This window comes from Amblyraja radiata, chromosome 26 (assembly GCF_010909765.2).
Source record: "Amblyraja radiata isolate CabotCenter1 chromosome 26, sAmbRad1.1.pri, whole genome shotgun sequence".
Classification (NCBI taxonomy): domain Eukaryota; kingdom Metazoa; phylum Chordata; class Chondrichthyes; order Rajiformes; family Rajidae; genus Amblyraja; species Amblyraja radiata.
Window position 1 is genome coordinate 16,422,440 of NC_045981.1, and position 25,346 is coordinate 16,447,785.

Sequence of the window (25,346 nt, forward strand, 5' to 3'; positions counted from 1 at the left end):
GGTGGAATTTTGGGTTGTCAGCAGCGGTACAATAATAAAGAACACACAACCACAATAAAAATGTAACACAGCATTCATCACTGTGGTGGAAGGCACAGAACTTGGCCAGACCTCCTCCATTTTCCCCCGTGGTCGGGACCTCCACCCTCCGCAGCCTTTGCTGCGGGCGTCCAGATAGTAAAGGACAAAGTCAAAGGCAAGGTAAGTCCAGGATCGGCTCTTCCCCACCAGAGACCGCGGCTTCAGGTTGGTGTAGGCCGCAGGCCGGTGGTCGAAGATTTAAGGTTCCCGATCCTTGCTGTTAGGCCACGGGGGAGGCGACCTGGAAAAAGTCGCCTCTCTGTGGAGGAGGCGGCCAAAACGGTTTTCCCCTTACCCCCCCACACCACACCCCACACAAAACACACCGAGAAACATCAAAAACATACTTTAAAACATACTAAAAAAATAAAAAAAGTTGAAAAAACTAACGCGCTGCTGACAGGCTGCTGCCATCGCAGCGCCCCCTACTCTCTCCTGCATTTAGCCAAAATAAATGCAGGAGAGTATTTTAATGCCACCTTTTACTTCATTTTATGGTCATAACTTTGCACTAATTCATCTCAAACTTTCAGCTTGGTTAGATTGTGGAAACAAGGAACTGCAGATGCAGGTTTACTAAAAAAACGACACAAAGTGCTGAAGTATCTCAGTGGGTCAGGCAGCATCGTTGGGTTGTAGAAACAAGGAACTGCAAATGCTGGTTTAGAAAAAAGGTCAGGCAGCATCTCTAGGGAACATAGATTGGAGATGTTTTAGGTCGAGACCCTTTTTCAGAAGTGTTGATCAGGGGTTGGTTGGGTTGTCTCCCTACCAACGATTCATCCTAAACTTACAGTCGGATATCAAACTGCTTTATATAATATACTAGACCAAGTGCAGACCCGTTGGGTCTGTTCCCTATCGTGCGGTTGTGGGGTGGGGGGGGGAGGCGGCATGCAGCGTCACACACACACACTAACTATCCACCCCCGCACTCACGCTAATTACCCCCCTTGATATTATATTAATATTATTAATTTGCTCCTTTTACCCCATAACCACACTATCTACTGACGCATAGCCCCAACTGCAGCACATCTAGAGGGGGGGGGGGGGTAGAGAGTGAGGGCAGAGAGAGAAGGGGCAGAGACAGAGAGAGAGACAGAAACACAGAGAGAGGGGAAAGAGGGAGAGGGGGGTGGAGAGGAGGAGAAGAGGAAGGGTGGGTGAGGGGGGAAAGGTGGGGGAGGAGGGGAGGAGAGAGGGGGAGGAGAGAGGGGTGAGGGGGGAGAGAGGGGGAGGAGAGAGGGGGGAGAGGAGAGGGGGGGAGAGGAGAGGCTTGGGGGGAGAGGAGAGGGGGGAGGAGAGAGGGGGGGAGGGGAGAGGGGGGAGAGGAGGGGGAGAGAGGGGGAGAGGAGAGGAGAGGGGGGGGGAGGAGAGGAGAGGGGGGAGAGGAGAGGAGAGGGGGGAGAGGAGAGGAGAGGGGGGGAGAGGAGAGGAGGTGGGAGAGGAGAGGAGGGGGGAAAGGAGAGGGGGGAGAGGAGAGGAGGGGGAGAGGAGAGGAGAGGGGGGGAGAGAGGAGAGGAGAGGGGGGGAGAGAGGATAGGAGAGGGGGGGAGAGGAGAGGGGGGAGAGGAGAGGGGGGGATGGGGAGAGAGGTGGGAAGGGAGAGGAGGGGAGAGAGGTGGGAAGAGAGAGGAGGGGAGAGACGGGGGGGAGAGAGAGAGAAAGAGAGAGGGATAGGGAGAGAGAGAGGAGGGTAGAGAGAAAGAGAGTGCCTTTTTACTTCAACCCAAACCCCCCAAACAACCATTCGCAGGCAGTGCTTTTTTATTTCAAACTAACCATATTTTCATTTTCAAACCACATAGGGTACTTACTCACAGGTGTGAAGAAATTTGTTCAGTGTCATTCAGAGCTCAGAGTGATTGACAGAGCTCCATCTTGATGAGAGACTGATTGAGGCACACCACTTCCTGGTTTTATAGTCCCTGCCCCTCCCTCCAGCAGGGGCAGCAGAGAGAATGGGGAACTTTGTAAAAACATTAATATCTCCGTAATTTTTCATCGATGGGAAAAATCCTTGGTACACATGCGGCGGAGGGGGGCTCTGAGCAAGGTGGCCAAAAATGACGGCCGTAGGTGGCGGTGTTCTCTCGGAAATCGCAGCACAGAAGGCCAAAAGCGGTGAAGAACAGAGATTTAGTAATATAGATGTGTAGGAAGGGTCTGAAGAAGGGTCTCGACCCGAAACGTCACCTATTCCTTTTCTCCAGAGCTGCTGCCTGGCTTGCTGAGTTACTTCATTTTTTTGTGTCTATCTTTGCTTTATATAATATATGAAATCATAGAATGTTACAGTTTCTGCAAAATTCTGTAAAAATAAATATTTTTCACTTTTTAAGATACTTTAATAATGATTTAAACCTTGCTAATCGGTGCTAGTACCGTATAATTCAGTAAAAATAATCTATTGTCTCTTTTAATTCTGATACATGTCAGGCCCCCTAATCTAAATTTAATAGATGAGATTTATTTTTAAAGATTACTTACTTTTTTGGAAGTTCCACACAAAACGGAAAACTGATGTCCGCTATGAAATCAAACAAGAACAGCTTGTACATTTCTTGTCCAATTCTCGTCTCCCAACACTAGAGGATTAAACATAAATGTTCTCAGTGAATCTGTAAAGCGCACTGCCTGATGAATATCGATCAGCTTGGCGTTAAGATTGTACAGCAAGGGGATTCTAGCTTACATCATTCAGAAATGCCTTCCCATTTCAAGAGGATAAAGCAGCCAAAGACATACAGTGTTTTAAAGAACAAATTGGAGTTATCAGAGTGTTCTAGCCAACAGCCTCCCCTTCAGAAATGCCACCAGGAAGCAGATTTAAGGGGCTGTCCCACTGCGGCGACCTAATCTGCGAGTTTAGAAGAGTTTGCCCTCGACTCAAACTCGCAGCATGGTTGACACGTGGTCCTAGGAGGTCCTATGAGATCACTGGAGCTCTCCTTCATACTCGAGGGAAGTTCCCGCATACTCACGGCCTCAGTTTGGTCGAGGAAAATTTTCTAGCACGTTGAAAATTTTTCCGCAAGTTCTTTTGAACTCGTAGTGCAGTGGAGTGGGGTCGCTATGTAGTTATAGGCAGTTGAGGGCAGCCGTAGGCCATCTCCTTCGCTGACCGGGCATTTTAATTGGCTCATTGGTGTTTTCAGGACCAAGGAAAACCGATCGGTAATGTTAAATGCCCGCTATACTTTATTATAAGTTGTCTGGCATCTTAAAAGTGTCTCCCCCCCTCTCCCCCCCTTCTCTCTCCTTCTCGAAGGGTCTGTTTCTGTGTTGTATGACTATGATAGGCATGAATAATAGGGTCCATTTTACAACTCACTGGACCCAATTAACCTACAAACCCATACGTCTTTTGGAGTTTGGGAGGAAACCAGAGCACCCAGAGAAAACTCAAGCGATCACTGTGTGACTGTTCAAATTCTGTACGTATAGCACCCGTAGTCAGGATCACACCTGGATCTCTGGTGCTGTAGGGCATCAACTCTACCACAGCGCCACTGTGCCATCCCCAAGTGTCTATTAAGTGCTATTATAGCACCTGCCTCACCCTCACAGGATAATAGAATAGAATGCAATTTATTGTCATTCAAACCTAGGTTTGAACAAAATATCATTTCTACAGTTTTTTACATTACAAAACAATCCAAGACCCACACTTAACACAGTTTACATAAACATCCATCACAGTGAGTCTCCAACATCTCCTCACTGTGATAGAAGGCAAAGTCTTTATCTCTTCCCTTTGTTCCTTCTCCCGTGGTCCAGCAGTCCAACTGCAGTGTCGAGGCGAACTGGGGCTCCGATGTTAAAGCCCCCGGCGGGCGATGGTAAGTCCTGAGGCCGTTTAAGCCACACCGGGCGATGTTAGGCCCCGGCTCCATGTCCTTAAACCCGCGGTTCCAGCGGGAGAAGTCGCCATTGCGGAGCTCGGAAAAGCGGTTTCCCACCAGGGACCTGCGAGCTCCCGATGTTCCCGTCCACCGGGGCTGCGGCCGGTGCCTCCGAACTCCAAAAGTCGGGTCGCAGCCGCGCGCCACCACTGCTCTTCCCGCTCCGAAGTTGGCCAGCTCCGCGATGTCAGTTCCGCAGGCTCTGCAACTGGAGCCCTCAGGTTAGTCCCGGCCGGAGGTCGCCGCCGGCTCCACGATGTTAGGCCCAACGACATCCGAGACCCGACAGGGAATAGTCGGGTCCCCGCACAGGGAAGAGATTTAAAACGGTTTCCCCCACAGCCCCCCCACCAACCCCCACATATACACAGCTAAAAAAAATAATAAAAACTAACTCAAGACATACATTTAACAAGACAAAAATAAAAAAAGACAGACGACTGTAGTCGAGCCGCTGCCGTTAGGCGCTGCCACTAATAGGTTTGCATACCAAAACTAATTGCATTTCCAAAATGTATCACTGATTGCAAAGCACTTTGGCACTTCTTGGGGATGTGCCATGATGATATATCAATGCAAGTTATACCTTATGTTCCCGGGTTGGTTTCCACCGTGCCCTCTAAGAGTGACCCAGTGAAGAATGGGTTTGAAGTTTTACTCTCTGCCCAGACCCCATCAATTAAATCTGATTCAGGGGAGTAAAGTGTGTGTTAGTGGAAGATCAGACCTGTAACCCACCCGCTTACAGCTTTGGCCAGGGGGCTTTCATTCTATGAGCCCAGTCTCTAACAACCCACTATCATGTGGTCTCATTCACCTGGTAATGTATGTTGTAACCACAGGTTTCGCAATCTTCTTTACTTATCCCGCCAGAACATGTGACCTGCTGCCACAGGGAGAACACCAACATGGTCAGATTGGTCAGCCTTAGAAATGTGCACCTGAATGGAAAAAGAATATAGACACTTAAACATGACAGAATCACTCATTCCCTTTACGGAAGGCATCTGTTTGTTTTGGAAAACATTAATTGCTGGAAGAACTCAACAGGTCAGGCAGCAGCTCAGTTTAGTTTAGTTCAGATATACAGCGCATATACAGGCCACCAAGTCCGCGCCAACCAGCGATCCCCGCACACTAACACTATCCTACACACTAGGGGCCATTTACATTTATACCAAGCCAATTAACCTACAAGCCTGGGTGTCTTTGAGCTGTGGAGGGATTGGATAGCACACAGAGTCATCGAGTCATTTAGCACAAAAACAGGCCCTTCAATCCAATTTATCCCTGCTGACCAAATGCCCCATCTCAGCTAGTCCCATTTGCCCTCATTTGGTCCATATCCTTCTGAACATTTCCTCTCCAGTACCTGTCCAAGGTCTTTTAAATGTGGTTAGTGTACCTGCCTCATCTCCCTTCACTGACAGCTCTTTCCATATATCCAGCACTCTCTCAGCGAAAACGTTGCCCCTCAAGTTCCTATTAAAAAGAAAATTCCCCTCTCACCTTAAACCTATAACCTCTTAACCTTAATTCCCCACCCTTGGGTAAAAGCATTCACCCTGTCAATATCCTCAACGATTTTATACACCTCTATAATATCACCCTTAGCCTCCTGTACTACAAAGGAAAAGGTGTTTGCCTGCCGAATCTCTCCCTACAGGTCAGGACCTCATGTCCTGACAAGTGTTAGTATCCTTCTTCAGACACACAGGTTCACACAAGGTGTAGGAGTAGAATTAGGCCATTCTATGCCATTCAATCATGGCTGATCTCTGCCTTGTACCTTGTACCTTCCAAAGAGTCCACCTCACTGGAAGTTGGACAATTTTTATACTGGACAATTTTTTTTAAACATTTCTCCTAATCCCATTTTCCTGCCTTCTCCCCATAACCCTTGATACCCATTCTTAGCAAGAATTAGTTCATCTCTGCCTTAAAAATATCCACTGACTTGGCCTCCACAGTCCTCTGTGGCAATCAGTTCCACAGATCAACTATCCTCTGATTTCACTCACTTCAGGAAGCCCTGGCATTCCCTCTCTCTCTATCCCTCCCCCACCCAAGTTGCACTAGCTTCTCGTTTTCACGCTACAAACAGCGAAAACTGGCCTGTTTCATTTATCATCTTTACAATTTTGCATATCTTTTATTCATTGTTCTTTATCTCTCCACATCATCATCTATATCTCCTGTTTCCCTTATCACTAACCAGTCTGAAGAAGCCACTCAACCAGAAACGTCACCCATTCATTCTCTCCAGAGACGCTGCTTGTCCAGCTGAGTTACTCCAGCTTTTTATGTCTACCCTCTGACTAAAGAAGTTCCTCTTCACCTCCTTTCTAAAAGAGCACCCTTTAATACTGACCTCTGGTCGTAGACTCTCCCACCAGTGGAAACATCCTTTCCACATCCACTCTATCTATGCTTTTTATTATTCTGTAGGTTTCAATGAGACACCCCCCCCCCCCCCCCTTAACCTTCTGAACTCAAGCAAGTCGAGTCCCAGTGCCGTGAAACACTCATCATATGTTAACCCACTCATTCCTGGGATCATCGGGACGACAGATGGCACAATGGGCTAAGTGTTCGGCTGGCGACCGTAAGGTCGCCGGTTCGAATCCCGCTTGGAGTGCATACTGTTGTTGTGTCCTTGGGCAAGGCACTTCACCCACCTTTGCCTGTGTGTGAATGTGTGTGAGTGATTGGTGGTGGTCGGAGGGGCCGTAGGCGCAGATTGGCAGCCACGCTTCCGTCAGTCTGCCCCAGGGCAGCTGTGGCTACAGAAGTAGCTTACCACCACCGAGTGTGACTGAGGAGTGAATGAATAATGCGATGTAAAGCGCCTTGAGTATTAGAAAGGCGCTATATAAATCCCATCCATTATTATTATTATTATCATTCTTGTAAACCTCCTCTGGACCCTCTGCAAATCCGCTCACAGTACTCCAAATGCGGCCTGATAGCGCCTAATAGAGCCTCAGACTGAGTGTAGTAGGGGTTAGAAAATGGAAAATAGGCAGGGACGGGCAAAGCCTGGCCAGTAATATTTTTTTCTTCTTTTCTTTGTCCTGCTGGGTAGAATGTTCTGTTGCTGGGTAACGGAGTTAAACTATCGATTCAATATTAATGCAGTCATTGTGTTTTAATTGAGAGATGCTGTTATTATGTTGCAAATTGATGACTTATCCCAAAAAAGGTTTTAACGTGTTTTGTTTTAACATTTCATGCTTGGAAATGGCATGTGTAACAATTTTCATCTTCTAATGTGGCTTTATGACAGGTAGAAAAAATACCAACAAAAAAGTAACAAATAAATTGTGCTTAAAAAATCTATATTTTGTTTTGCGCTAGCTCATGAAATAAAATACCTCCGAACAAAGCTAGAAATGATTCAACACAAGTTTGCGAGTTCCATCTCTGATACTTCCAAGAACAAGATGTTGCTGGGTTAAATTACTGCAAGGGCATGTCGTGTAAGTGTTTGATGATATATGGTTATAGAATTTCCTCACATGACAACCATTATGAAGTGCAGGATAGTAAAGAGCATCTGCAAGAGTTGGCCCTGCACCTTAACATTTCCTGCTATCCAGGTCCACACATACTCATTCCAGGAGAGGGAGCTATGTACTTGTCAATTTTATCACTGCATTTGACATTTGTGCCACTGCGCTACATCCAGGAAACCAAACACAGTTTGCAAAACACTTCCCTTCGATTTACAAGTAAAGCCCGAAGCATCCAGTCACCTTACTTTAATTGTCCCCTCTCACTCTCTCTTCTCCATCTTTGTCCCCTAATAATGTTTCTTCAAAAGTTTGTGGAACAACATTTCATCTTCCAATTTGGGACATTACAGCCTTTCAGACTTTAAGAATTTCAGATCAGATATTTTCCTCACAGTGGCAGCTTCTATATTTATTTGTTTTCTCCTCGTGGATTCTTTTGCAGATCGACCTTTTGTCATTCACGAAACACTATCCCATCTTACATCTATTTGTATCGTTCAATCTCTCCAGCCTTCCACCCAATTTCAGACCAACTCTTCTTCACTCAACAGGACCGGCTGAAGTGTCTTTATTGTTAATCAACCAAGAAAGAGGAACAACACATGTCGAGAAACCAGTTCATAAGGCCTTTCATTCTGTAAACCACAAGTATTCTGGAATACTTTTCTATTCCACATATGTTTTTTAGTTTAGTTTAGTTTAGAGATACAGCATTGAAACAGGCCCTCATCCCAGCTAGTCCATGCTGACCATTAGTTTTATGTTATCCTACTTTCCATACACTGAGGCAATTTACATAGGACCAATTAACCTATAGACCTGCACGTCTTTGGAAAGTGGGAGGAAATTGGAGCACCTAGAGGAAACCCATGCAGGTCACATGGAGAAAGTGCTAAACTCCGCACAAACAGTATCCTAGGTCATAATTGAACCGGGGTCTCTGGCACTGTGAGGCAGCGCACGCCACAAAGATAGCACCCAAGGTCAGGATTGAACCCGGTCTCTGGTCCTGCAAGGCAGTGGCTCGACCAGCTGCACCACTGTGCTGCCCATATTTTGTTGGTGATAGTTTTTCTTCCTGTCAAATGAAAAAAAAGCCGAGCAAGCACATCAGGGCAGCACTCAGAGAGTGCAACCTTGTCCCACGTGCCATTTGTCCATGTACGTATTGGTGTATTATTGTCACATGCGGCAAGGTACAGTGAAAGATGGTGTGTGCTGTCCAGACAGATCATATCATACATGAATATAATCTAACTATATACAACAAGTAGTGCAAAAAGACAATAAACAGAGTGCAGAATATAGTGTGACTGAGAAAATGCTGATACAAAAAAAGGGCAATGATGTAGGTTGGGAAATGGAGACTACACCCTTAGTTTTGCAAGAAGTCCATGCAGTAGTCAGATAACAGCGGGCAAGGCACTATTCCTGAATCTGGTGGTATGTGTTTTTAAGCTTTTGTATCTTCTGCCTGATGGGAGAGGGGAGAAGTGGGAATGACCGTTGTGTAAAGGCCCTGTCCCACTTTCCCAAGTTACTCACGAACTTTCCCGAGTTTTCCCCTTGATTCGAACTCGGAGAATTACGGTAATAGCCGTTCGTAGGTACTCGGGGCTCTCGTGGACACTCTCCGCACTGTTGAAAAAACTTCACGAGCTTACCGCATTCCCCGAGTACCTGCCGTTAGCATTACGAGCCACTAAGAGACGTCCCGAGCTCCGAAGTACCCGCTACGTGCATTCTACGTACTTACCACGAGTTTGATTTTTTTTTAAACTCGGGAGAGCTCTTGGGTAAACTCGTATAGTGGGACAGGCCCTTAAAGTATGAAAACGATACCTCAAAGGGAATGTAAATCAAGGAAAATGTAGACTAGATCATTGTTAGCTAGGAGACAATTACAACAAAGCAAACAGAGATAGAATTTAATCAGGGGGACAGTTAGACTGGTTGGAGAACTAGGAAGGGGGATGGATGCAGAGAGAGGGAAAGCAAGGGCTACTTGAAGTTACAGGTCAATATTCATACCGCTCAAGCGAAATATGAGGTGCTGTCCCTCCAATCTTCACTGGGCCTCACTCTGACAGTGGAGGAGCCCCAGGCCAGAAAGGTCACTATAGGAATGGAAGGGGGAGTAAAGTACTTAGCAACCGGGGGATCAGGTTACCAACATCTGCTGTTCCTTCTTACACAATTAGAAGTTTTTACCTGATTAATATCAAATTGATTTCAGTGCTTGGTGAGTACTCTTCATATCGGATAATTATCCAAAATAAATATGGCAGAAGAAGATTGTTGGTAGTGAGGATAATGGGTGGAAGATATTCCATGAAGAATTCCGTAACAAATGCAAGGCTCTTGATGCTTCTCTCCTAGGAAGAAGATAGATTATTTAATAAATATAAAAATATGTTTTCAGCCTTCAGATTCCTAGTCATGTCTTTTGGATGTGGTATAAATTATCCATGTCTTAGACTCCCATGTCAAATCTTTCCATGCAGTCACTTTGATTCAGAATTCCAATATTACTCATGGCATCCTCGATTCTCTGAACTGATTGATTGAAAGCGACAACATGAAAACAGGCCCTTCTGCCCGCCGAGTTCATGCCGACCATCGATAATAATAATAATAATACATTTTATTTTCGGGCGCCTTTCAAATCTCAAGGAAACCTTACAAAGATTAACAGAAGAGAAAAAAACATATAGTCGGAGAAAAATAAATAATAAGGACATCATCAATACACAAATTAAAGATAGAAATCGCTCCAAAGACACAAAATCAAAAAATCAAAAAAACACAATGTGAAGAGAGAGCAGCGGCAGCTAAAGCGCGCCAGCGTCCACTCCCCCTTCCTACAGCCATCTTGGACACAGAATAACAAAGTAACTTACACACAGAAAAATCACCCCCCCCCCCACAGTGGTTACCACCGTGGGGGAAGGCACAAAAGTCCAGTCCCCAACCTCAGTTCTCCCAAAAGTCAGGTCTATTGAGGCCACCGCTGTTGCCTCTACGGAGGCCCGATGTTCCTGCCAGGTGGTGTTGCCCCGGCGTCGGGAGAGTCCTCACAGCGGGTGGGCCACCTGGAATGGCCGCTTCCTAGCAGGGGATTGTCGGCTTCCGAAGCCGACAAGGGCGCACCGGGTTGGAGCTCCCAGGCTCCCGATGTTAATGTCGGCGCCGCCCGCTCCGCTCCGCAGACCCGCAGCCCGGAGGTGATGATCACGGTGGTCCCAGCTCACCGGAGCTCCAGTGCGTCGATCCAGCGCGACGACCCAGGCAAGGCATCGCCCGCTCCGCTCCGCGATAGCGCTCCAGCGCTGTGCCGCCACCGAAGCCGAGGTGCTGGGCGGTCCCCGCCAGGAAACGGCGCTCCACGCCCGCTGGTAGGCCACGAGGACTGGTCGATGGGCAGCCCTGAGAAAAAGCTGCCTCACCGACCAGGTAGGGACCTAGAAGTAAGATTACCTCCTTCCCCCCACATTAAGAAGTCCATTTCTCCAACAAACGAAGAACAAGACTAACTAAAAACTGGAAAAAAAATGAATTAAACGGACGGCTGCTGGTTAGCAGCCGTTCCCCAAGATGGCTCCTCCTCCTTTGATCATCCATTCACACTAGTTCTATGTTATCCCAGGTTTGCATCCGTTAGGGGCAATTGGCAGAGGATGATTAACCTATTAACCAGCATTACTTTTTTGGGATGTGGAAGGAAACCGGAACACTCGATGGAAACTTATGAGGACACAGGGAGAACATGCAAACTCCGCACAGACAGCACCCCAGGTCAGGATCGGTCCCGGGTCTCTGGCGCTGCAAGGCAGCAGCTCTACCAGCTGCGCTACTGTGCTGCCCGCATATAATTGTATTGTATTATTTTTCACTGTATATTTATTTGTTGTGTTGTTGCGTTTAATGTGCCTGCAAAACTACAGCAAGTAAGAATTTCATTGTTGGACACAAAAAGCTGGAGTAACTCAGTGGGTCAAACAGCACCTCTGGAGAAAAGGAATAGGTGACGTTTCGGTTCGAGACCCTTCTTCAGACTGAGGATCAGGGGAGAGGGAAATGATCTGAAACGTCACCTATTTCGTTTCTCCAGAGATCCTGCCTGACCCGCTGACCTTTTTTGTGTCTATCTTTGGTTTAGACCAGCATCTGCAGTTCCTTCCTACACAAGGATTTCAGTACATATGGGAATTTCACACTCCTGACTCTTGACAGCACACAAGCTCAAGGCTGAAGCTGGCACCCTGGATCTGTGGGACGTTGCTACTTGTAACATATTTATTCAATGCTCCTGAAATTTATCACTTGGTCTCTATGCACTCACCTTCCTCTGGAAATGTTGAGATAATTTTGTTGCTTTATAGATGACATAGAACGCTCCAGTCAATACCAGTATGATGAACAAATTGAGCAAAAAGCGGATGAGGTAAAGGAATGCTCTCTCCCTGGCAGTTCGTTCAACTCTTCTCTTCTTGTACATTTGCTCCGCTAAGTCAGTCTATTTAAAATAAAAATACAAGGCATTACACTCAATTAACTGCTCAGACCTGAACATTGAAAGTTTAATACCCAGTTTAAAACCATCTTAAAATGTCACTTTAGAATCGAGATTCTAAGGTTAATTTGAAATTAAATCTGCTTTATTTTGAGACAACGTAATTAGAACCAAGACAATTGCTGACTGCTTAACTGAACGTGGCTATACTTAACAGTCTTTTAAGTATATTTGATCTGGTAGCTCACATTTCTAGTTGCAAATTTTCATATGAGAAACATTGGCTTCATAAAACATTTAGTGGATGACTTGTTTGAAAGCAAATCAGACTGAAGATGGGTCTTGACCCGAAACACCACCCATTCCTTGAGTCAGGGCTGTCTTTACACATGGGCACGTTGGGCAGTTGCCTGGGGCCCCACGAGCATAGGAGCCCCATGCTAATCTATGTATTGTAGAATGTTATTGTAGAACATGAAAACGGAGAAGAACATCGCAAGTATATGACGGCATATTGGATTCGGCATAAAGAAACTGGAAGTGTGGGGGCCCCAGTGCACTGCTTTGTCCGGGGGCCTATAATGCTGTTAAGACAGCCCTGCGCTGAGTTATTCCAGCATTTTGTGTCTATCTTTATAAATCACTGGTTTGGCTACAGTTCTTGAATTCACAGTTTAGAAAAGGTGCCACGGTTTTAAAGAGGGTGCAGGGAGCTTTACTGGAGTGATCACGGACCTCAAGTGAATCTGAGGACATTCTCCTTACAATAGAGAAAGTTGAGGAGATGGGACCAATAAGTGGAATGGGAATTATGGGCTGAATGGACCCCTCAATGTGCTGTCTTATTTCTAAGAGGTGCATCACAGCAGCAAGCAACTCATTGACATTGAGCATTAAAGAGTACAATAAATACCGTCAGTTACTCAATATGCTGAAGTTATTTTACTGGGACCAACCCTGACTAATCTAAACTTCCCATCAACATGAGGTGGCCCAAGCCTAAAAAAAAATATTATGGTGGTCATCTAACCACTTATTCCTGTCTTTACACTTCATATATTGTATCGATACCAGGAATTGTTTACTACATTGCTTGTCTATTTTTGTGATTAATGATTTTTGTGATTAATGACATGATACATAAAAATGTCACAGTTGTAAACAACGTTGTCTTATAAAGGTGCTGCACTCTAGGTACTGCAAACTGAACCAGACTTAAATGTTGAAATCCAACAATGGTTAAGCAGAAATAGTTTCGTTTACTGGTCCTTTCAATATCCTTCAGAACAACACACACACACACTTCATACGCCACTGGCAACACAGGTCATTGGCAACACACATACATAGAGTGCAGAAGATGGGTTTGGCACGCTTGCCTTCATTAGTCAAGCAATTGAGTACAGGAGTTAGGATGCCTTGTTTTAACTGTTGATGTCATTGGTGAGAAGGAAAAGATTTGGTCTGACTGGCAAGTTTTTCATGCAGAGGATGGTTGGCATAGGGAACAAGCTGAAGGTGTAGCGGTGGGTACAAGTGCAATGTTTACAAGACATTTGAATAGGTATGCGGATAGAAATGTTATAAAGGAATATGGGACAAATGCAAGCAGATGGGACTAGGACAGATAGACATCTTGTGTAAGAAAGAACTGCAGTTGCTGGTTTAAATCGAAGATAGACACAAAAAGCTGGAGTAACTCAGCCGGCCAGGCTGCATCTCTGGAGAGAAGGAATGGGTTGTGTGACTTTTCAGGTCGAGAACAAACATAGAGGTCAATGTAAACATAGACTGAAGAAGGGTCTCGACTCAAAACCTCACCCAACTCAGATCTCCAGATATGCTGCTTGTCCTGCGGAATTACTCCAGCTTTGTGTGTCTCTCTTCCTGATAGACATCTTGGTCAGTATGGATGAGTTGGGCCAAAGGGCCCATTTCCTGGCTGTATAACTCTATGATTTTATAACTCTTTGTTAATTATAAGCAGAGAAAAATCACAAATTATAGTATACACATTTGCTGATTTTATTCTGATCAAACCAGTGAATAAAGTTTGTCACGTAACTCTTTTCAACTGAATATTATAACTTTAGGAGTGACGCAGTGCAATGGAAAGAATGTAGAGGAGATAAAGAAATGGGAAGGGCCTGGATTTGGAGGACTTCGGTTCGGGTGCAGGAAGAGAAAACAAGCCCAACTACTTCAATCTCAGAGAGATGATCTGATGGAGATATATAATAAAGTTATAAGAAGCATTGACAGGGTAGATATCCAGAATGTTGTTGGTGTGAAGAAGCTTTAAAGAGTATCTGAGGGTAATTTGACCGCTGCATTCTCCAGTTTTAGGTAACTAACAACTTCCCCTTCTCCCTCCCCTTTCTCCCCTACATCCCCCATTCTCCACATCCCCTCCCCTGTCCCATCCACCCCCCCTCCCCCCCTGATTTGAAACTATTTATCCCCTCCCCTGCCCCTTCCTCATACATTCCTCCTTCTAGCTTCACAATTCACATCTCTTCGATCCTGTCTCACACCTTCTGCTCCAATCTCTGGTCTTTGTTCCAAACATCTACCTCTCAAACTCTGACAAATCTTACCAGTTTCCCATTTAGAAATCAAATGCTATATTATGCTTGGCTACAAAATCAATGGAAATCAAATATTGTCTGAAGAAGGGTTTCGAGCCGAAACGTCACCCATCTTTTTTCTCCAGAGACGCTGCCTGCCCCGTTGAGTTACTCCAGCACTTTGTGTCTATCTTCAAATATAAAGAGCCTAGTTTAGGAGCAATATATGTCCATAAGTTCGTAAGTCATAGGAACAGAATTAGTCCATTCAGCCCATCGAGTCTACTCCGCCATTCAATCATGGCTGATCGATCTATGTCTGTTCCAAATTAATAGGTGAACAACAGGACAATGATCATTTGAATGACTACAATAGTCAAGTCAAGTTAAGTTTATTCATCACATACACATACGAGATGTGCAGTGAAATGAAAAGTGGACAATGCTCGCGGACTTTGTGCAAAAAGACAAACAAACAAACAACAAACAGAATGGAACAGAATCACATATTCTTTTACATATTAAATATTGTGGGCGGAAGGAAAAAGGGAAAAAAGGAAAAAAATGTGATTTGTGGAAATACAATACCTTCAGTTCATTCATAATGCAAAGTTGTTTGAGTTCAGCCATGGAAGTTTCCTTTATGCAGAAGTCCCAGAGAGTGAAGATCTGGGCACTTTGTCTGCTATTGTCATTACTCTCAAGCATACTTTCTTGGTTAAATCCATTCATGGTCCTGCAAGACAACCCCAATCCAGTTTAAAGAGAGCGAGCACTTATTTTCACGGTGTGCCATGTGCTTATCCACAAGCCCGCCAGCGCATTTTGTTCATTCATGTTACATTTTCTTTTTCAGTTTTGCATCTTCTATACTTCATACTCACTATCTTCCAAAGTAATTATTGTCAAGGTAATGACAAAAAAAATGGTTTCCTCTGGAAACGTGTTGCAGAATACAATAACACATCATTCAATTTCTTGAGCGTTCAATAAAATTTTGTTGCAGGACAATACTACGGTGAAATGACACATTGGCCTAAAAAACCAATGCAATAGAATGACAAATCATTGAATTAAAAAAAGACACAAAGTGCTGGAGTAACTCAGTGGGTCAGGAAACATCTCTGGAGATGATGATAAGGTGTCCATATTTTGACCCGCTGAGTTATTCAGGCAATTTGTGTCTTTTTATGAACTTGCATCTGCAGTTCCTTGCATCTACAAACCATTGAATAACTTACGAATGGACACAGCTGGAGGAACTCAGCAGGTCAGGCAGCATCTCTGGAGAACATGGACAGGTGACGTTTCAGGTTGAGACAACTAACTTGTTTATTTAATGTCATATTTGCCCCTTCTTTAAAATAATTACACCTCATTGCTCAACAATAAGTTCCACAGCTGCTGCTTTGGGGGTTTTGGGTTGGATAATTGAATTGTCAACCCAGACCCCTCTGGATTGCTAATCCAGTAATTTCACTGCAGCACTACCACTGTATCTGAATCAGTGAATTATTAACGCTGATGCAATGATAGCATCCTGGAGCATTACCTGGATGTTCAGCCTTTCGTAATGTATATAATATAAAGGTGACACCACCAAATCTGCTCAGATTTACAGAATGACTGTGACCATTGGTGTGACCATTGATCAGAAGTGACCTGGTCTCCCCAAACCTGCTCATATTAAACTTTAGAACATCTTTGTAGAGCTTTTAGAGTCAGAGATTATACAATGTGGAAACAGACCCTTTGGCCTAACTTGCCCACTCAATCTACACTAGTCCAACATGCCTGCATTTGGCCCCTATCCCACTAAACCTGTACATAGGTAGCCATATGCCTATCAAATTGCTTCTTAAATGTTGCGATAGTCCCTGCCTCAACTACTTCCTCCGGGAGCTCGTTCCATACACCCACCACACTTTGTATGAAAAGGTTACCCCTCAGATTCCTATAAAATCCTCCCCCCTCCATCTTAATCCTATGCCCTCTGGTTCTTGATTCCCCTGCTCTGGGCAAGAGACTCTGTGCATCTACCTAGTCTATTCCTCTCATGATTTTGTGCCAATGTCCTTGGGGGAGTGCTTGCTAGTGCTGTCGGGGAGGATTTAAACTAATGTGGCAGGGGGATGGGTACAAGAGCAGAGAGGCAGGGGGTGTAAAATGAGGGTAGAAGCAATAGGTAGCAAGGTGAAAAGTAAAAGTGGCAGGCAGACAAAACCAGGGCAAAAAACAAAAAGGGCCACTTTTCAACATAATTGTATAAGGGGTAAGAGCGTTGTAAAAACAAGCCTGAAGGATTTGTGTCTCAATGCAAGGAGTATTCGTAATAAGGTGGATGAGTTGAACGTGCAGATAGCCATTAATGATTATGATATAGTTGGGATCACGGAGACATGGCTCCAGGGTGACCAAGGCTGGGAGCTGAACATCCAGGGATATTCAATATTCAGGAAGGATAGAGAGAAAGGAAAAGGAGGTGGGGTAGCGTTGCTGGTTAGAGAGGAGATTAACGCAATGGAAAGGAAGGACATTAGATTGGAGGATGTGGAATCGGTATGGGTAGAGCTGCGAAACACTAAGGGGCAGAAAACGCTGGTGGGTGTTGTGTACAGGCCACCTAACAGTAGTAGTGAAGTTGGAGATGGTATCAAACAGGAAATTAGAAATGTGTGCGACAAAGGCAAAACAGTTATAATGGGTGACTTCAATCTACATATAGATTGGGTGAATCAAATTGGCAGGGGTGTTGAGGAAGAGGATTTCTTGGAATGTATGCGGGATAGTTATCTAAATCAACATGTAGAGCAACCAACGAGAGAGCAGGCTATTTTAGACTGGGTATTGAGTAATGAGGAAGGGTTAGTTAGCAGTCTTGTTGTACGTGCCCCCTTGGGCAAGAGTGACCATAATATGGTTGAGTTCTTCATTAGGATGGAGAGTGACATTGTTAATTCAGAAACAATGGTTCTGAACTTAAAGATAGGTAACTTTGAGGGTATGAGACGTGAATTGGCCAAGTTTGACTGGCAATTGATTCTAAAAGGGTTGACGGTGGATATGCAATGGAAGACATTTAAAGACTGTATGGATGAACTACAAAAATTGTTCATCCCAGTTTGGCAAAAGAATAAATCAGGGAAGGTAGTGCATCCGTGGATAACAAGGGAAATCAGGGATAGTATCAAAGCGAAGGATGATGCGTACAAATTAGCCAGAAAAAGCAGCATACCAGAGGACTGGGAGAAATTCAGAGACCAGCAGAGGAGGACAAAGGGCTTAACTAGGAAAGGAAAAATAGATTATGAAAGAAAACTGGCAGGGAACATAAAAACTGACTGCAAAAGTTTTTATAGATATGTGAAAAGAAAGAGATTAGTTAAAAACAAATGTAGGTCCCTTGCAGTCAGAAACAGGTGAGTTGATCATGGGGAACAAGGATATGGCGGACCAATTGAATAACTACTTTGGTTCCGTCTTCACTAAGGAAGACATAAATAATCTGCCGGAAATAGCAGGGGACCGCGGGTCAAAGGAGTTGGAGGAATTGAGTGAAATCCAGGTTAGTTGGGAAGTGATGTTGGGTAAATTGAATGGATTAAAGGCCGATAAATCCCCAGGGCCAGATAGGCTGCATCCCAGAGTACTTAAGGAAGTAGCTCCAGAAATAGTGGATGCATTAGTAATAATCTTTCAAAACTCTTTAGAATCTGGAGTAGTTCCTGAGGATTGGCGGGTAGCAAACGTAACCCCACTTTTTAAGAAGGGAGGGAGAGAGAAAACGGGGAATTACAGACCAGTTAGTCTAACATCGGTAGTGGGGAAACTGCTAGAGTCAGTTATTAAAGATGGGATAGCAGCACATTTGGAAAGTGGTGAAATCATTGGACAAAGTCAGCATGGATTTACAAAAGGTAAATCATGTCTGACGAATCTTATAGAATTTTTCGAGGATGTAACTAGTAGCGTGGATAGGGGAGAACCAGTGGATGTGGTGTATCTGGACTTCCAAAAGGCTTTCGACAAGGTCCCACATAAGAGATTAGTATACAAACTTAAAGCACACGGCATTGGGGGTTCAGTATTGATGTGGATAGAGAACTGGCTGGCAAACAGGAAGCAAAGAGTAGGAGTAAACGGGTCCTTTTCACAATGGCGGGCAGTGACTAGTGGGGTACCGCAAGGCTCAGTGCTGGGACCCCAGCTATTTACAATATATATTAATGATCTGGATGAGGGAATTGAAGGCAATATCTCCAAGTTTGCGGATGACACTAAGCTGGGGGGCAGTGTTAGCTGTGAGGAGGATGCTAGGAGACTGCAAGGTGACTTGGATAGGCTGGGTGAGTGGGCAAATGTTTGGCAGATGCAGTATAATGTGGATAAATGTGAGGTTATCCATTTTGGTGGCAAAAACAGGAAAGCAGGCTATTATCTAAATGGTGGCCGATTAGGAAAAGGGGAGATGCAGCGAGACCTGGCTGTCATGGTACACCAGTCATTGAAAGTAGGCATGCAGGTGCAGCAGGCAGTGAAGAAAGCGAATGGTATGTTAGCTTTCATAGCAAAAGGATTTGAGTATAGGAGCAGGGAGGTTCTACTGCAGTTGTACAGGGTCTTGGTGAGACCACACCTGGAGTATTGCGTACAGTTTTGGTTTCCAAATCTGAGGAAGGACATTATTGCCATAGAGGGAGTGCAGAGAAGGTTCACCAGACTGATTCCTGGGATGTCAGGACTGTCTTATGAAGAAAGACTGGATAGACTTGGTTTATACTCTCTAGAATTTAGGAGATTGAGAGGGGATCTTATAGAAACTTACAAAATTCTTAAGGGGTTGGACAGGCTAGATGCAGGAAGATTGTTCCCGATGTTGGGGAAGTCCAGGACAAGGGGTCACAGCTTAAGGATAAGGGGGAAATCCTTTAAAACCGAGATGAGAAAAACTTTTTTCACACAGAGAGTGGTGAATCTCTGGAACGCTCTGCCACAGAGGGTAGTCGAGGCTAGTTCATTGGCTATATTTAAGAGGGAGTTAGATGTGGCCCTTGTGGCTAAAGGGATCAGAGGGTATGGAGAGAAGGCAGGTACAGGCTCGATGCAGGCTCGAAGGGCCGAATGGCCTACTCCTGCACCTAATTTCTATGTTTCTATGTGCCCCTCTATAAGATCACCGCTCATCCTCCTGCTCTCCAGTGAATAGAGTTCCAGCCTTTTCAACTGCTCCGTAGAGCTTACACCCGTGAGTCCTGGCAACATCATCGTAACTCTTCTCTGCTTTTAAAATATGTTTCAAATTAAATCGTGACATTAGGCTGTTCCAGGATTGAATTTATTCTCTTAAAAAAAGTATTTTCTTAAAAAAAATATTTTTTTTATATCCTAAAGATTACCACGATAAATACATGTGCGATAAGTATATTATCGACAAATAATACTTAGAATTTCCTTGCTCTTGTCTCACTTTTAGAAAATCCCTTTGCGTTTCAGTTCTGTGTTTGTCCATTTACTTCAAGGAAATTATAATGTGGAACTGAACATTATTAATTCCTCATGTGTAGGAAGGATCTGCAGATGTTGGTTTGTACTGAAGATAGACAAAAAATGCTGGAGTAAATCAACGGGATAGGCAGCTTTTCTGGAGAAAAGGAATAGGTGACATTTCAGATCAGAAGCCTTCTTCCGACGCAAAATGCTGCCTATTCCTTTGAGTCTGAAGAAGTGTTCCGACTGGAAATGTCACCTATTCCTTTTCTCCAGAGATGCTGCCTGACCCACTATGTTACTATGAAGATGGACAAGATTCCTGTCCATCTTCATTATCGATTCCTCACCAATTTTCTTATTTAGAAAGGTTATTCTGAAGGAAGAATTGCCCTGTCATGATATGTGTGTTGAGACTTTCCAGGTAAAGACCGAGCAAAGGCGTGAGGTTAATTATCCCACCACATTGCTGTTTGTGTTTGCTTTCCTGATGACAAATGTTACCTCATTTCTTGTAATGTGTTCACGTTTGGTAACAAATTTAAACAGAGAAACTATGAAAAGGTTAGTGGAAATTCAAACCTCTTTACAATCCAGCAAAGACAGAAGAGGAAATAGAAGATCATCGTCAGTAGATAAGCCAAGGGGAGACTGTAGCTCAGACCCTCGTACACACCGAATTTATAATATCCATAGAACATATAGGAAACTTCCATGAATCCCTGAAAAAAGAAAAGAAAAATGTATTAAAAAGAAACACTTAAAATTTTTGGATTTGCTTCCTATGTTGATTTCCACTCTCAAACTGTACCTAAATATTTCAGTCAATAGCTGACTACAAGTTATAGTTAAGCTTGAATTTTCTTTGGCATAGCCTTGGCACAAACAACAGACACCAATAAAACTGTCCCTTCTCTTCTCATTTCCATCGACGTTCTGTATTGTTCAGCCTACAAACGATCACCTACAAAAACCATCTTGACTCCATGCATTTCTCACCTCCTTTTCCATCCTTCTCTCCTAAACTGTTCCAATAAGATCATTACCTTATCTTACATTCACGCGATCTGTACCCCTCATGGTTTTATACACCTCTTATAAAATCACCCCTCAGCCTCCTGCACTCTATGGAGTAAAGTCCTAGCCTGCCCAAACTCTATCTGTGGCTCAGGCCCTCGAGTCCTGTCAACATTCTTGCAAATCTTTCCTGCGGTACTTACTTGACTTACTTCACAGAACTCCAGTTTTTAAAACCACCTGGAAAGATTTCTTTCAAGAGTCCCAAAACCCACAATATTGCATTTGCATACAAAAATCTGCCTTACAAATTCTGATCAGTAAGTTGTGATCTCAATTTACTGATCAGAATTTGTAAGGCAGATTTTTCTGTGACCAAATGCGATATTGTGGGTTTTGGGAATACCTTCAACATCGGTCTTTTTATGTACATAGTGCTAAACTTTTACATGTTCAGATTTAGCGGCATTGATAAAAGCCACACAGATACCATATACTCACTTCACCCTGGCTGGTTATGAATTCACTACTCTGAAATTGGCAGCTATCTATCTCCAAGTTAACAACCACTGACCACAAGAGTATTTCATTCAAATCGTATTTTAAATGTAAATAACTTACTGTCCCAGAGAACAGATCCAGAATTCTATCATAAAAATAAACCAAGCCCTTTGGATATACTTCATATTTGAAGCACTCAGGTGCTGAAACAGAAACTAGAAACACAGATAGTTAATGATATATTTGCACCGAGTATTACTGGGTAGACTTCAGCAGCTAACGTGATCACAGTATAATTAAATGTGGGTTATTATTAAATGAGGGCATGTTAAAGATATGTAAACAGTAGAACTTCAATGTCTTTTTCAATTAAATTACATTTCACGTCAGGTTAAAATTATGATGTAAATCAAGTCACTCCTGAAGTTAGTTTCGCAGTTTTTTTTTCCGCTCGTGTGTCAGACGATGTTCTGCCATCGCTTTGCCACAGCTACAGTTTTGCAGAGAAATGAAGTGAGAGTCCTGTAATGCATCCTTGTATTTAGCACTGATAGCAACATTTAAAGGGCATTTGGACAGGTACATGGATCGGAAATGTTTAGAGGGAAAAGGGCCAAATGCGGGCAGGTGAGAATAATGTAGATGGGGTAGCTTATTCAGCATGGGCAAGTTGGGCCAAAGGGCATCATTTCGTGCTCTATGTCTCTTTGATTGAGAAATCATTTGTGTATTTTAATCCTACGATTATGAAGTTAAGCATTTCACCAATTCAGATAATATCCAGTTGTGGAAATGGTTAAAGAGTAAATAATATGCACGGTGCTCTCTGGGTGCCTGTGATTAAAGATGTGGAGAATTCTGTTTTTTTGCTAAGTTACTGGTATTCCAACCATGCACAGTAAATGATGTGCTGCTGGACCAAATCCACCATCAAATGTAAAATTAGCAATGGTGCAGTAAATTAGGGGTCGCTTGGTGTGAGATTAACATTTGCAGTGTTAAAGAATTCAATCCAATACGCTACTTCCAATGTAAAGTTTAGAGAGTGAACTGAAGAACAAAGAGTCATTGAGTCATGTATGAATTGAGTCACAAAGCATGGAAATAGGCCATGAGGTCCAACTTGCCCACGCGAACCAAGATGCCCCATCTACACCAGTCCCACCTACCTACATTTGGCCCATATCCATGTACCTGTCCATTTGGGGCCTTTTAAAAATATCTGACCAACCCATTGGTTTCTTCAGGTTTGCTTAGCTACTACCTACCAAACCAGGCAATTGAAATAGCTGTAACAAGGACTGGTGTCTGCCAAGGTTTCCCTTTTGAATTAAAATTAAATGAAAGGAAACCACAGAGATATTTCAAAATAAATGATTGCACCAGGATTGAACTTGATCAGAAACAAAAAAAAACAATGAACAAAGAAAATAGAACAAATTCTCAATATACTAAATGAATTTGGAGCCATCCATCGCCTCAGGCACTGCTGACCAAGTGTCTGGTAAAGAAAGCAATCGAAAAAGTATTAAATCCTCAAGATCATTGAATTCTGACAGCAATTTGTGCATTTGCGCCTTGAGTATTCTAGAAAGGCGCTATATAAATCCCATCCATCATTATTATCATCTATCCCTGCAGTAATAATGGAAGAGGTGAATAATTGGACCTTTGCAAAGAAAATTAACCAATTTAATCTGTCTTAGTTGAACAGTTTTGCAACTGAACATGAACATACATAAACTGTATCATGCTTATTAAGTATCAACTTGGCACACAGTTAGATACTGTACATATGATAGACTCACTGTTCTTCAGACGCTCCGTGTCTATCTGTACGAGTTCCATGTTGGTTACATAGATGGAAGGCAGGAGCACAAACCCACTAACCAAAAGAAATGCAGAAAGATTCAGGAAAACCAAGAAACGAAGAAAAGTGAAGTACGACTGGATGCCGGTCCCATAGCGACCTAGTCCATAAACACATCATGAAAGATCGAATTAATACAACGTGGCATTCAAAATAATCTCAGGTTTCAGTGTAGTATTTGTGACTGAATTATCTGTTAACGCGTTACAGAAAATGATCCACTGTTAAACCATGCTCGACATTGTAATTCTAGCAAATTAGGGGCAGGATATTATCTTTAACTACTTTACCCTGGTCCATTGAGATCACTGACTGCTTTTGCAATACCTTTGTTAGTTTAGTTTAGTTTGGAAACAAGTCCTTCGGCCCATCGAGTCCGCTGACCTGTAATTCCCGCACATTTACACTATTCTATACACACTGCAGACAAGTTAAACCCCTGTCCCACGGTACGAGTTCATTCCAAGAGTTCTCCCGAGTTTGCCCTGATTCAAACTGGTAGATTTACGGTAATGGTCACTCGTCGGTACTCTGGGCTCTGGTGGACATTTTTCATCATGTTGAAAAATCTTCACGAGTCTTCCCGTGCTTACCTGCCGTTAGCGAGTCTTCCTGAGTACCTGCCGTTAGCGCTAAGAGACGTCCCCGAGCTCCGACGTACCCGCTACGTTCATTCTCCGTGCTTACCACGAGTTTGATTTTTTTTAAACTCGGGAGAGCTCTTGGAATGAACTCGCACCGTGGGACAGGGCTTACAATTTTTACCAAAGCCAATTAATCTACAAACCAGTAGGTCTTTAGAGTGTGGGAGGAAACAGAGTAGCTGGAGAAAACCCACACGATCGTAGGGAGAACGTACAATCTACGTACGGACACAGCACCCATAGTCAGGATCAAACACGAGTCTCTGGCGCTGCACGGCAGCAACTACCGCTGTGCCACCGTATCGTTCCTCTAACAAATTCGTTCAGATATCCAGACCAAGTTGCTTTAATGTTTAATTTTCTAAATTATCTCCTCGTCAGCAACATACATTGTGAAAGCCATTCTTCACATCTTCTGACACATTGGTATGCACGCAACCTCACAATAAAGAATTCACTCACACCTTCTATTTCTTTCAGAGACCTCTTCCACAGTTCCAACCAGGAGAGGGCGTGTGTCACATCCTCCTGCAGCCTCCTCAGTGATTTCCACTGACTTTGCTTCCATACTTCCCAGCTGGTGAGATGCCCCGAGTCACAGTATCTCTTTTCCCTGTGGAAAAGTAAAATTTCAATGTTTTGAACAGATAATGAAAGTTATTGCTTACTAAATCACATTCAAGACTACAGGTCCACCACCGGAGTTCCAGAGCCCCGGCCATAGGGGGCAAATTTGACCCGCTGATCGGCGCAGAAGTCCCGATGAGGCCGAGACCGGCCGCCTCGCCCAGCCTGGGTGCCAGATTTTCAGGGAGATTTCAAGTGCGCTCTCATAATTTTGTTCAGATTAAGAATTTTGTTGCCATTAATTATTATGAACCATTTACAGCCCAAAAATAAAGGCATTGGTGTGGGATAGCTGAACTATTGGTTACTGAAGGACTCCTTTGATTCATGCCAATTTTGCAAGCAAAATCGTACTTGCTATATTTTAAGTCTGAGAATTAAGTGAATCAATTTTCAGAATGGACATTGACACTAGTGTTATCTCCCTGCAAAAGTTAGGAAGAAAGGATTTGTTCCTTTGATCAGCCAGATTTCTGATACCAGGGCTCTGAGTTTCTAAATGGAACTGATCAGTCACATTAAATTTTTGGTCGCAATAAATTACATGCAATATTTTCCCCCAAAGCATACCATTTATTTAGTCAGTACAAAAATCATAGGCATAAATGTTCAGCTG

General features: G+C 43.7%; 1 protein-coding gene across 1 annotated transcript in view; it reads right to left on the reverse strand.

The window, feature by feature from the left end:
- Positions 1 to 25,346, reverse strand: part of LOC116987960 (transmembrane channel-like protein 7) — a 36,487-nt gene that overhangs the window by 7,290 nt on the left and 3,851 nt on the right. The window contains exons 3-11 of the mRNA XM_033044312.1: positions 24,568 to 24,716; positions 23,398 to 23,559; positions 21,710 to 21,804; positions 20,654 to 20,793; positions 15,173 to 15,320; positions 11,847 to 12,020; positions 9,716 to 9,879; positions 4,807 to 4,930; positions 2,575 to 2,672 (exon numbers count right to left, since the gene is read on the reverse strand). Of these exons, the coding sequence (XP_032900203.1) occupies positions 2,575 to 2,672; positions 4,807 to 4,930; positions 9,716 to 9,879; positions 11,847 to 12,020; positions 15,173 to 15,320; positions 20,654 to 20,793; positions 21,710 to 21,804; positions 23,398 to 23,559; positions 24,568 to 24,716 (1,254 nt within the window). The remainder of the gene's footprint in view (positions 1 to 2,574; positions 2,673 to 4,806; positions 4,931 to 9,715; positions 9,880 to 11,846; positions 12,021 to 15,172; positions 15,321 to 20,653; positions 20,794 to 21,709; positions 21,805 to 23,397; positions 23,560 to 24,567; positions 24,717 to 25,346) is intronic.